This window comes from Candoia aspera, chromosome 7 (assembly GCF_035149785.1).
Source record: "Candoia aspera isolate rCanAsp1 chromosome 7, rCanAsp1.hap2, whole genome shotgun sequence".
In the NCBI taxonomy this organism is placed as follows: domain Eukaryota; kingdom Metazoa; phylum Chordata; class Lepidosauria; order Squamata; family Boidae; genus Candoia; species Candoia aspera.
Genome location: NC_086159.1, coordinates 14,897,911 through 14,911,211, shown reverse-complemented (window position 1 = coordinate 14,911,211; position 13,301 = coordinate 14,897,911). Strand labels below are relative to the sequence as shown.

At 38.6% G+C, this 13,301-nt stretch overlaps 1 protein-coding gene across 1 annotated transcript in view; it reads left to right on the top strand.

The window, feature by feature from the left end:
- Window positions 1-13,301, top strand: part of LOC134501211 (chromatin remodeling regulator CECR2) — a 127,224-nt gene that overhangs the window by 97,438 nt on the left and 16,485 nt on the right. The window contains exons 6-8 of the mRNA XM_063308826.1: window positions 3,488-3,537; window positions 7,163-7,332; window positions 9,241-9,318. Of these exons, the coding sequence (XP_063164896.1) occupies window positions 3,488-3,537; window positions 7,163-7,332; window positions 9,241-9,318 (298 nt within the window). The remainder of the gene's footprint in view (window positions 1-3,487; window positions 3,538-7,162; window positions 7,333-9,240; window positions 9,319-13,301) is intronic.

Below are 13,301 nucleotides of genomic sequence, written 5' to 3'. Positions count from 1 at the left end.
ATGAAATTGATTTAAATATGGACTTTAAAATGACAGACTATAAGAAGGCTATGGGACAAGGCGAACTGAATCTACAAACAAAGCTGGGTGTTTTAATAATTAAAAGGGACATGCAAATAATAAGCCAGAAGAGTGGCTTGTACAACCTTTTACATTGGAATTACAAAAAGGACTTGTTAATGTTGTTTGTAATTTTGTGAGAAAAGACAAAAAGAAAATGAAAAAAACCCATGTGTTGGGGTATTATTTGTGGCTGCTTAAAATCAAGATTTTGGGGAGTAAGGGGAAGGAATATAGAGCAGGCTTATTTGACCAAGGTTAAAATAGATAGGTTGTTGTTACTTTTGGCATGTAAACTCTTTAATAAATAAATAAATAATATTGTGATTTTAATAAAATATTAAAAAAGAAAGGATTTGCTGGTCCCAATTGCAGTCAGTAAGTGAGACCTACCTGTAATGCAAATGATAAAAGTATCAAAGTAAGGCTGACTAAACACATTTAAGAGCTTGTAACTAACCCTACTCTTTGCCAGTGATGGCAGGTAAGAATATTTTTCCATCCCTACTGTGTCATATGCCCTCAGTTTCTACTCTGCTGCCTCCTTGTGGCAGGGGGCTATTCCTGGGAGGGATGAGCAAAGAATACAAGGAGTATATGTCAAGAGTATATAATCCCAGCAAGGTCATCCAGGGCTGTTGACACTATTCTGATAGCTGAAAATGCAAATGATCTACAAGCTCTAGTAATAAAGTCAAGACGCATATTGAAAAAAATGGGACTAAGATTAAATATAAAGAATACCAAACTAATGACAGTAGGTACAGCAACCAGCCTTAGAATTGACAATGAAGATACTGAAGTGGTGGATAGCTTTTGCCTTCTAAGATCGCCTATTGACAGGAAAGAAACCAGCAATCAAGAAACAGGCCACAGACCTGTTTGGTAGATTAGCCATGAAGGGCTTGGAAAGGATATTTGGATGCTGTGATGTGTCTGTACTTACAAAGATCAGAAATGGGCAGGCAATGGTTTTCCCTGTGACAGTCCATGGAAGTGAATGTTGAACTTTGAAGAAGCTAAACAGAAAGTGTATTGATGCTTTTGAACTTTGGTGTTGAGAAGACTTCTGAGAATACAGCGGATAGCCAAGAAACAAACAAATGGATTGTTGAGCAAATCAACCCAAATTTCTCACTCGAGGAACAAAATGACTAGGTTCAGATTATCATAACTGGGACATATTATGCAAAAGCATAGTCTCTGGAGAAGTCTATAATTGGGGGAAAAGCGAAAGGAAAAAGTTGACCAGCAGCAGGGTGGATGGACTCGTAATCAATCAATCAGTCAATCAATCGTGTTATAAGAGTATTGACTAGTTTAGTTTCTGAGTGGTTTGGACCTACCTCAATCCAGTCCTCAGGATAATTTGGTGGAACCCTCATTGATCTGATGTGCTTGCTATTCATTTAATGTAACTCTTATCCATCCAAACCCAGACTCCACTAGTTATGGATATTTTAAAGGAGAATCTAGTTTTAGGTTATGTGACGAACATCAGTTATTATAGTTTGAGGATGTGAAGTTGGTACACAGAGAGTATAGTCTCCTATATACTTGTTTGATCCTTGCTCTTTCTGATTTACTACATCTATCAGAATGGTATGAGTCTCTGGGCTCAGGAGGTAATAAATGTCCTCACTTTTTAACTTAAGGTTAATTTTAGAACTGTGGTATCTTAACTGTAAACTACTTAAGGACAGCACGGGTTTTGTCCTTCTGCTGTAGTTCTTGGTGATGACTATGGTATAATTTTGGGCTGTCCAGAAGTTTACCATGGTTTTCTTCCATTTTGAGTTGGTCAGTACTAAAAATGCTACTGTGCAAGTCCTAAAATAGGCTTAACATATTTTTTGAAGAAAGGAAAAAAATCTCAAAACTCTGCCCAGCCCGTCGAAACAGAAAATCTTGACCCCAGACATACTGTTTCATTACCATTGTGGCCCTTGGATACCCTAAAATGTTAAAAGTGATCCTGGCCATTAAAAAGTTTTCCACCTTGGTCCCAAGCGTAGTGTTTTGAGTGGGCTCTGGTTATCCTCCAGGGATGAAGTTGGAAGTTTTCATTTGATTTTTTGTTTCTCAGGTAAGTTTTTGTCTCGTACAACCATTAGGAGAGATCATCTGGAAATTTGGAATGCATCATTATTGATATGCTGATGGTGCCTGTTTTTAGAGAGGAATTTATGTTTCTTTTGCCTATACCAATCTGGCCATTTCAAGAATGGTGTAGTAGATTTTTTTGGGTGGGGGGAATTAATCCTCCAAGCTTGTAGCAATTTGTGATGTCCTTTTTACACCCATTCCTCGTTTAGCAACTGAGGTCCATTCTGACAACCAGGTTGCTAACTGAGAGAGAGAGAGACGCTGCAAAGATCACTGGTTGCTACTATCTCATTCAGATAAAAGTTCTCTCATAGAGCTACGTCAGTGTTAATCTCACTCTGGCATGTATTGTGCCAGGCACACAAATTTTAGTTGTAAATGCGCACATCGGTCAGAAAAATGATTTTTTTTATTATCGTTGTATTTGCGAATGGTCACTAATCAAAGTAGTCGCTAACTAAGGAGTGGAGGTTTTAAAGAGATTTTACTTCCAGAAAACTACCAGTCCCTATGGGAATAGCTAGATCAGCAAGTTTAGAGAAAAAATAGAATGTTCCAGAAGTCTGTGGAATATTTCATTCCTGGAATTGTAGGTTTTGTACATAGCTACTAAGCACCAATAAAGATGTAACATAACTTTAATGCAACAAGAATGCATTTACTAAAAGGTGAAGATTAATGGAGACTTCTTGACTGCTTATTTAAATTGTGTTATAAACATTTTAAAACATAAACTGAGACTTTCTGGCAACATGGGATATACCTGGATTTGCTTTGCATCTGGATGCCAAGTTGAAAGTAGTACACTACCTCTACCTGTTTCTCTGAGAGGAATTCAGAAGGTCTGAGTTCCTCAATTAACATCTCCACTGAAGTAGGGAGTTTGATGTGGGGCTCATATAGTCTTCACAACTTAATGGCGTATAATCAATCAATTTCAGCTGGCCCAGAATGCAGTGGCAAGGATGTTAATGGAAATTTGCTCCAGCATGATTGCCCTGCTGTGCTTGCATCAGTTATTTGCTTCTGGGCCAGAATATCATTGGGGTTGAATTTGTTTGAAAGAGAAGCACCCCTGCCTTTTTTTATTTGTACTAATCTGATATAACTACTGTTTTTTGAAGACTATGAAAAACTTGTAATGAATATTGAATTTCATGGGACTAGAATCTAGTTTATAGTTTGTCTTCTGCAGCTAAAATATAATTACAAGCTACTGTGGCTTTCTAGTGGCAGTATAATTTATTCCAGCCCTGGGTATATTACTTCGTTTAAATTTGGTCTTTATAATTTTTGCAATATCTTTTCTTTTTGTTAACAGAGAGAAAGAAGAAGCCAACGCACTGGTTCATGAATCACAGTTCAGAAATGGTAAGTAGAACTTGTGGATTATAATTGAAACCTAGTTAATAAAAATGCAGTAGCTTGGAAGGGAGGTCTTCTTTGTTTTGTTCATTTCATTCCATACTCTCCGAAAACAAGTTGAATAGTATTCCTTGGATGTTCAGTAACATAGTTCTTGCTGTTTTTAAAGGAACAGTAATTGACAATGAGTAGTTGCAGGCTGTTTGTTTGCTCTACAACTAAAATATTCACTTGTTTAATGTCATAATACTTTCAAGAAGCAAAATATATGTGAGCATGTTATTTTAGCCTTTTATATCATGGAGGAAGAAGAATCCTTATCTTCTTCAGCTGAATTCATCCTTCTTTGACACTGGAGCTTCTGATTCTTGGAGGCAGTAATCTATCTCCCTTAAACAGCTCTTGAACTGAGGTCCCCAGGTGGATTTTATTATGTTTGTACTACAGTTCTGTATTAGTCCTATGAAAATAAATTCATAGGTTTGATTCATGTAAACTCACCATTGGTGTGAATAGTATGTGACCTAGGGCTAAATTAGATATGTTATATATATTGTTGAGGTAGCATGTATAAGCCAATTTTTTTCCATTGACTATTAACTGAGTAGCAGAATACAGCATATTCAAGGACTAAAGAACATAAGAGGCATATTGAACCAAACCAAAATCCATCTGGTCCAGAATCCTATATTCCATAATAACCTTTCATATGCTATTAATATTTCTTGATCATAAACCTGATCAAGCTACATGTGAATCTTGCTTTTCTGTTTGTGCTCTGCTGTGTCCCTAGTCACAAACAAGCTGACCCAAGCCCTGGTCTTGGGCTCACAGTTGCTGCTTAACGTGAAACCCAGCCAGGCAAATCTCTGAAAAAGTGGTATCACCCCCCGGCCATCCAGGTCTTAGTAATACATGCCAGATCCTCCCCCTCATGCATGGCTATGTCATGAATGAGCACCATATTATTACTAACAACAACTTAAGCCAAGTCACTAACAATTTCACCACCGGGACTGGGTCTACGAGACTGGAAGTGGAGATTGATACTAGACTGCTGACCTTCCTTCTCCTATAATGGCCCATAAAGTGCCCCCCATCATATTTCCATCAGCACCTCATAACTGGGATCATACTGCCTATTAACCTCAGGAAGTGGCCACCCACTGGCACCCATAACAAATCATCCTAACTACACCATACTTTTACAACAGTCGCATTGTACTACACTTCAGTCAGTCACCAACAATCCTCCCACATCCCTAAACTGCTATACACTTATTTTCACTCTTCTACCTGGCTGCCAGCCTTACTCCCTAGTAAAAGAACCCAGCCAGGCTGATAAATCTAACCTTCATCTCTCAGTATCTCCCTTGCATCCCAACCAACTCCCATATAAATGCAACCAGTTCCTCCCTGCAGCCACTTGTCTGTAGAAGTACAGGGAAGCCCCCATCTACTTTCTCACTGCAGAAAGGGCCTCTGTCTTCACTTACAGCTTTCCATGTCTCACAACGAGGAGGTGTTAAGACTAGTTATTCAAACTAATAGTCAAAATTGACACTAGCCCAGCCACACATCAGCAGCTCCTTTTCTGGACATTCAGCAGGGTCCCAGCAAAACTCAGCCTCTACCTGTCACAGCCTCTGGCTGTTGCCTCATATCCCACCATACTTAACCAGTGGCCCTCTAGTTAGGGCATCACAGTCTAGGCTGCCAAGGCTTCCCTCCCTCTACCGCCATCATGACAGGATGCCTTCAGTTGTGCAGTGTGGTCCTCACTTCCAGTCCTAGGGCAACTGGCTGGCTTTCCAAGCTCTTCCATCTCCCAGCACACTGTGGCTGACCTCATGCTGCTCCAGCAATGGATGATTTGAACCTGCTGCCAATGACAGCCCCTCTCTCCTCCCATAGCTTCTAAGTCATTAGTCATTGGTGCAGATGTGAAGGTTGGCCCAGGCCTTCCAACCCAACTTGTCATCAGTGCAGCAGCAGTCTCTGAGATTGTAGACATTATCATTGCCATAGGCAAGCCTTCTCCACCAGTCTCCAGGTCACTAGTGCATCTGCCTGGGATGCAGATTTGCCAGGAGAAAAGTTTTTTAGGCCCTCTGTCCCTGTTTCCACCAACATCACTTCCACTCACCTCAGCCACTCATCTTCCGTTCTTCCTCCAATCACCAGCCCCCGACTACACAAAACTGTGCACAAAGAAACAAATCAACCCAACCCCACTAATTAAAAGCAATGATGCTGTTAAGATTACATTTTAATTTTTTAAGTTTTAGTTCTTCAAGTTGCATACATAATTAACTGTGGTCTTTGACAGATAGAAGAAAACATACAGGTATTTGCAGAAAGGTGTGGTTATTTTTTTAGAGGTCAGAAATATTGCCCAGAAAGAATGCAGAACAGAGCTTTTGAGCAGACAGAGAAACCTGAAGGAAGCCATTTATTTATGTTATCATGAAACTATGCTGGCCATTTATTTCATTCATGTTTCAGCTTCAAAACACTAAAAAGGCTATGACTAAATTGAAGATACATCATCGATGGCATAACTAGAGGCAACATGTGATTTGAGAGAGTCTTAGGGAAGGGCTACTGTGGGAGATCCCTTCCCTTGTTCATTTCTCCACTATTGTTAGTTAGTGATGACAGCATCACCCTTTTCAACTTGATAATCAGTGAACACTGTAAGTGTTACATTATCCACACAATTTGCATTGCAGAAGCTGCCTATCATTTAAAAAGAAAACATAAGAGACAGAGAGAAGCTGCTTTTGAGTTCATTGGCTGTATAAGCACAAAGGCGGCTTCTAACTGATTCTGCTATTGCTTTATACAGTATATATTTCAAGAAAATGCTTCTTTTAAAAGAGTAAATGTCTTCGCAACTGGCAAACTGTGGTCTTGGTCATTTACTAACTATTCTGGATTGCAGGATCCTACACCAATGTAGCCTTCTCCAGCTTTTGCAAAGCCACTATGCACAGTCACCAAATTTAGTTGAAACACCTAAATCAAATAAAATAAAAATTCTGAATCCAGTTCTGTTTGTCATGAGAAGAAGTCTTGTGGATGTTATCCATATAAAGTACAGTTAGTCCTTGCTTACAGACCACTTGTTCAATGACTGTTCAAAGTTACAATGATGCTGAACAATGAGACTTACAACGGGTCCTTGGAGTTGCAGCCGTTGCGGCATCCCCACAGTCAAGTAATCGTGATTTGGGTGCTTGGCAATCAGTGCGCATTTGTGATAATCACAGTGTCCCACTGTCATGTGATCACCATTTGTGACCTTTACAGTTGGCTTCCAACAAGCAAAGTCAATTGGGAAGATGACAGGAAGTCACAGGTCATGGTCACGTGGCATTGCGCTTATGACCCATGGTGATTCGCTCAATGACCACGGCCAGAACTGACATTGTAAGTCAGTGCAGTCACATGCTTAACAACTATGCCACTTAGCGATGGAGTTGCCAGTCCCAATTGTGGTTGGTAAGTGAGGAGTACCTGTACTCAAAAGTATAAAATAAATTTGCAAAATGTATCATATGGAAGTTTGAATTCTAACTGGACGTGGATTATATGGTCAGATTAATAGAAAATTATCCCATTATGAAAGTTTCTCAAGGACTGGGCCATGGAACATGGTGGTTAATATGCCAGACAGAAGAGGAGTGGAGGCAGGTTACAGAAAGCTTCCGAGAGAGAACATCTTTAAGAGAAAAGCAACTTTACAAACTCTTGAGTGAAGATTTCTTACCAGAGATTTGCAATATGATTACACAAAAGGTAAGAGATAATTTTTTAAAAATGTGTTTGTGAAGCCAGTGGGAACCATGATCAGATAACCAATATTATGTCATGCTAAATTATTCAAATGATTCTAATTTTTCCAGTTTGCAAGTTTTTGTTGCTCAATGTGTAGTATTTTTTGCATGCATAGTTAGAGCCAGTTTGGTCTGGTGGTTAAGACACCAGGCTAGAAACCAGGAGACTGAGTTCTAGTCCCACTTTAGGCATGAAAGCCGGCTGGGTGACCTTGGGCCAGTCACACACACTCAGCCCAATTCACCTCACAGGGTGGTTGTTGTGGGGAAAATAGGAGGAGGAAGGATTATTAGGTATGTTCCCCACCTTGAGTTATTTATAAAAATAATAAAGGTGGGATAAAAAAAATCTAAAAAAATATAGTCCAGCATGTATATAATAATATTGGAGTGGCAGTAAAAAAATTTTAACTTATTTATTTATCTATCAAACTTTTATTCTGCTGCAATCAAATAACTCTCAGCTTACACAGTATGTAACAAACAAAAATTAAAATATTCATGGTCAGCTTAAAACCAATTAAAATCGCAACAATAACAACCTAAAAACCCCAATAAAAAACCATGAAATATAGCAATAAAGGTAAGAGTAACAAATCAGAAATAAACAAAAATGAAAAAGAACAAGATGGCTTCAAATATAAACTTAAGAAAAAGGCCCTTTGAAATAATTCAGCTTTTAACATTTCTCTAAAAACCAGCAGGGAGGCAGCTAGCCTGATCTCTTGTCGGATGTTCCAAAGCACCAGTGCTGCCAAAAGAAAGCAGTGCCCTTTAGCTTCAGCCCCCAAATACCTCAGAATCATGGGACTATAAGGAGTATTTCCCTAGATGTTCTAATAGGTCAGGTTGATGCTGGTTGGAAAAGATCACCCTGTGGGAATTCTGGTGCAAACCATGAAGGGCTTTATAGGTCAAAACCAGCACCTTGTATCCAGAAATCAATTAACAACCAGTACAGGGCCCACAGAATCTGAGCTGTATGCTTCCAGTGGAGAAAAGATAGAGGGTTGAGTGTTTTGAAGAGAAACAAAGTGTAAATAGTAAATAAATAACATTTGGTACATGGATTATTCATTATTCATTACTCTTTGAATTTCTGAAGCATCAGCATTTACTTACCAATATGTCTTTAGACTTTTCTCCCTAACCTTAATGTTAGAAGATCTTTAAAAAGTGTATTTTTAGCACATGATTAAGTTCAGGTATCTGTTGAATAATGGGAAAGGGTTAGGATTTGGCTATCAGGAATTGGTGTAAAAATACTTTGAGGAATAAACATTATATGATACCTTCTGTAAATAATACTGCAAATTCTTAGTGGATAGTTATACTGCCTCCCTCCCCCCCCACTCCCATTCCCAGTGATTTGTGGTGGGGGGCATGTCTCCTTTTGTTGTTGTCAGATTGGTATCTGTAAAATGTACATTTCTTATTTTGACACATTCTTTTTTAAGAGAAATAATAAAGATGGGCAAACAGTCCTGTCTTGTGGCATATGGTTGGATTGTAGGGTATCTTGGTGCATGTTAGCTGTGGAAGATACTTGCTGATCTCAGCAACATTTTGAACCTGTGGTTTTTTGGACTCTTTTCTTGATCTGGTTTAAAAAATCAGCCAGTAAGTACTATGGTTGGCAAGATAAGAAAGACGCACCTTTGCCCAAGATCTTAGTGAGCTACTCACGGTAAGAGTATACAGTATCAGGTTACTGTTCTTAATGTCATTTTTAAAAACAGCCCCAACAATTCAGACCTATCATTTCTGATAGACAAGGATTGAATTTTTAAGTTATTTGTATACTCTAGAGTTCTGTAACAAAGTGTAGCATGGACTTTGCTGATCTAGTCTTAACTGTACTGCTTTTTAGGAGAAGCGTCTGCAACAGACTGAGTTTACTCCCAGGTGGATGTCTGAAAGTCAAAACATCAAGCCAATACAGCAAGAGGTAAGAAATCTCTTGAGACTGGGAAGGACTGGCACAATGTGTTTTCTTTATTTTATGATATGTATAGGCCACCCCAGCAGACAAAACAGTAAATTTAAAGAAAAATAAATAGAATAGAATAATATATAGCATTTTTTTAAAAAATTAAGGGCAACTCAAGCAGAGTAACTACAGCAGAGCAAAAGAATAAAGTATATGACTACAACTTTATTTAGAACCACAGCATCATTTAAAAGGCCAGAAAAAAAATGATGAATCAAAAACAGATTGAAATTTTGATACTAACTGGATCTCTCTAGAAGACATTCTATAAACACAGTGATACTCCTGAAAAGGCCTTTCAGAATATCCATCCCTTTGGCAAGGAAATTATACAAGAGAATCCATGATCTTCAGGTATGAGTGGATACATAATGGAAGGATATATCAAGAGCCAAACTCTAAAGAGCTTTACCATTCAAAACCAGCAATTTGCCAGTGACATACTATAGTTAATAATACCTGTACCCTGGTCATACATTTGTTGCCACATTCTGAATACTTGAAGTTCCTGCACTGTTTTCAAAGTCCCTGCTGTCTGTAACTCATTTTCAAACCATGGATTGCTGAAGTCTGGTAATCTTTCTTGACCTAGTACTGAAACTGCCATACCAGCCCCAACTGCCTTTAGTGATGGAGAAGGGTCAGTGAATACCACTGAATATTGGATCTGATAGTTTAGGAACTTTTTCAAAATAGTATAAACATCAATTGGTTTTCCAGTGTATTCCAATGAAAAAGCATGTTTAGGTATACTTTTGTTTGAAATTCAAATTTTAGAACATAATAATAGTTGTTAAAGTATAATAGATGCAGGATAGCAAATTTAAGACAGTCTTCCTTAAGGGCAAGTCTGGGAGATATAATTAAGTGGACAAGACTTACCGATAACCAGATATGATACCCTTTGGTTTGGTTGGGCTCTAGGAGCAGTTGGTGTTGCTGCTGTATCAGCCTTCCTACTGCTCACTGATTTCCTTGCTTGGCTTCTCAATTCTGTCACTGGATGGGCAGTGGAGTACCTTAGGTTATATTTTTGGAGGACATTAACTTGCTTCCCCCCTCTCCCCCCAATGTAACATTTAGTCTGGATCAGATCAGTATTTCATGGCAACCATGGAGCTTACTCAAATTATTGAAGGCCTGATAACATGCTGGAGATTGCATGCTAGATCTGGTTTTTGTCTCAGAGTAGTTGTGTTGTGATCTGGTAGTAGAGGACACAAGGAGGTAGGATCTATTAGAATGATCCACCCCAGGTGACTAATAATAAATGGACCCTGACAGAGAGGGAATTTGGAGTATTCCCTTAGGATCTGATGGGCACTTTGACTAAGGTCTTATTCACTGCTTTAAATGGGCACATGACAAGGGCCTTGGATCAGATTACTCCTCTGTGGCTTTTCATTGTGCATTAATCTGGGGTACTCCGTGGTTCTCTGAGAACTGACTCACATCTACCAATAGCCACTTCTTCAAAGTGACTTGTTCCTTACTAGGGAGAAAAGAATCACAGGACCATCTGCAGGGCCTCTGTGAAGAATATTCTAGGCATTTGGCAGATAATCTGATTGGTCAAGTCATGTCAAGATGATGGAATTATGGTCTTGCATGATTACTGGAATGAGTTTGATACTCAGGACTGTTAACCCAACCATCTGTTTATTAGATGTCCCTACTGGTTTATGAAGGCCTTCCAGGAGGTGGCATGTGGTCAGGTCCATGCAATATATTGACTGCACTGAGGTAGGGGGTGGTTCCATCAGCCTTGAAGAAGATGGTGGTATGCTTTTCCTTAAGGAACCATAACTGGATCCAGTAGTTCTGAACAATTTTCATCCAGGCTCCCACCTTATCTTCCTGTCTGGACCTGTTTTAGTCAGGTTACAGATCAAGACATAGCATACAGACAGCATTGGTTGTGCTTGTGGATTAATTCTGGTGGAGCTGGGAGGGGGTGGTGCGACTGCCCTGGCTCTTCTTGATCATTCAGCAGCTTTTGATACCATTATCCATGGTATCCTTCTGGACTGCCTATTTTTGGAGTCACACTGGACAGATTCACACTTTGGTCACCTTGCATGTGGACTGTTGCAATGGTCTCTATGTAGGGTTGCCTATGAATACCACTTGGAAGATGCAGCTCCTACAGAATGCGGCAGCATAGATAATTTTTGGCGTACTGCAATATGAAACACCTCTGCTCCGTGAGTTTCACTGGCTACCAGAAGGCTACCGGGTACAATTCAAGGTGCTGGTTATCAGCTATAAAGCCCTTCATGGCATAAGACCTAGCTATATGAGGGACTGTCTGTCTCCTATAATTTCTGCCCTGTTGATCTGGCAAAGCTGGCATGCTCTGGGCAGCATGGCATGTCATTTGATGGGATCCAGGAAGTGAACCTTCACTGTTCTAATGCTTGCTCTCTGGAACAGCATCCCTCCAGAGATTTGTAATGCCTCTACATTAATTTTGTTCAACAATTTCAACAACAGCCCCTTAAAACCCAGCTGTTTCCCACACTTTGAATTGGGTTGGGTGGGAATATTGTATTTGGAGATAGTGTTGGCTTTACTCCTTCCAGGGGGCCAATTTTTTTCTTTTTTCATTATTGTTATAAATTTGTGTTTATATGTTGCCCAGAGCAATCTTACAGATTTTATGAATAAGCTAAAATAAAATAGTTATGAAGCCAAAGATGATAGCTTTAAGAAATAGTGGGGGAAATAAAGGAATAGGACTAGAGAGAGAATGATTATTTGTTGAATTTATTTGTAGATGATTGACTCCTATGATAACTCTTCCACTTCAGGTGGTTTTCAAACTTAAAAGAGAGATGCAAAATTTGCAGAAGTTTTCTGGATTAATAAATAAATAGCTTTTAAAAATCTGATGGTATCTTTTTCCATATACCTAATATTCAAGCTTTCTCTTCTAAATCAATAGCAATTCCCATTATGCATAAAAACTTTCAGGATTTAAGTATACAGATTATAAAGTTGTAAAGTTCTGACAGACTGACTATGACTATGTTTGAAAAACAATTACACAGAATATGATCAGATGGTCTAAAACCAATTTGTTTATTTTGGAATAAAATTGGAGCTATTAAAATGTCTGCTTTATCAAAGCTGCTATGTTTATTTCAGTCTTAATTTTCTTAATAAACAGTTAAAAGATTGACAACATAAAATTGAGCTTTTCTGTTTTAGTTCAAAAATGCCTTTAATAGAAGATGGCTTGCTATATTCGTGTATTAATAAGAAAGGGTGAGAAATTCCAAATTTAAAGTATCTTCACACATTTCAGTTTAAATGCATGATGTCTTTAATAATGGAAGCTGTAAATAGAGCTGGGTAAAACTAGAAAATATTGGTGTAGGTGGTAAACTTTTAAAACAGTGTTTTGCAGTCTGTAAAATAGTTAACTAAATAGGCTTACTCAAGATATGTTTATGACATGGAAATCACATAAAGATCTTTTAATGCTAAATGTGTCTCCTCTCACTCCTATACTGGTACTAGTACATCCTCTATTTTTTAATAGAGACAGAATAAAACAGTATTCTTGGTATTAAAAGAGAAAGTTATATTATATATAATACTTTTATATAAATAATCTTTTTAGGAAAAAAATTGTCTGAAAGCTTTTCACATCCCAGGACTTTTTCTCTCTCAGTTCAGGATGTGGAGTACGGAGTTTGACTGAAAGTTAGAAGAAGCTTCCCAGCAGTAAAAGCAGTTTAACAGAGCCGGCACACTCCCTTACATTGGGTGTTCAGGCAAAGGCTAGATAGATAGCCATCTGTCTGTAGGGGCATATATTTACATTAACAGATAATACTTATGCCAAGATTGCTGGCAAAGAGAAAAGTGCTCAGAGTAGGAAGCAGTTTCAGATTGGCTGTACTGGGCCTTTAAAAAAAGATGCAGCCCCCTCAACA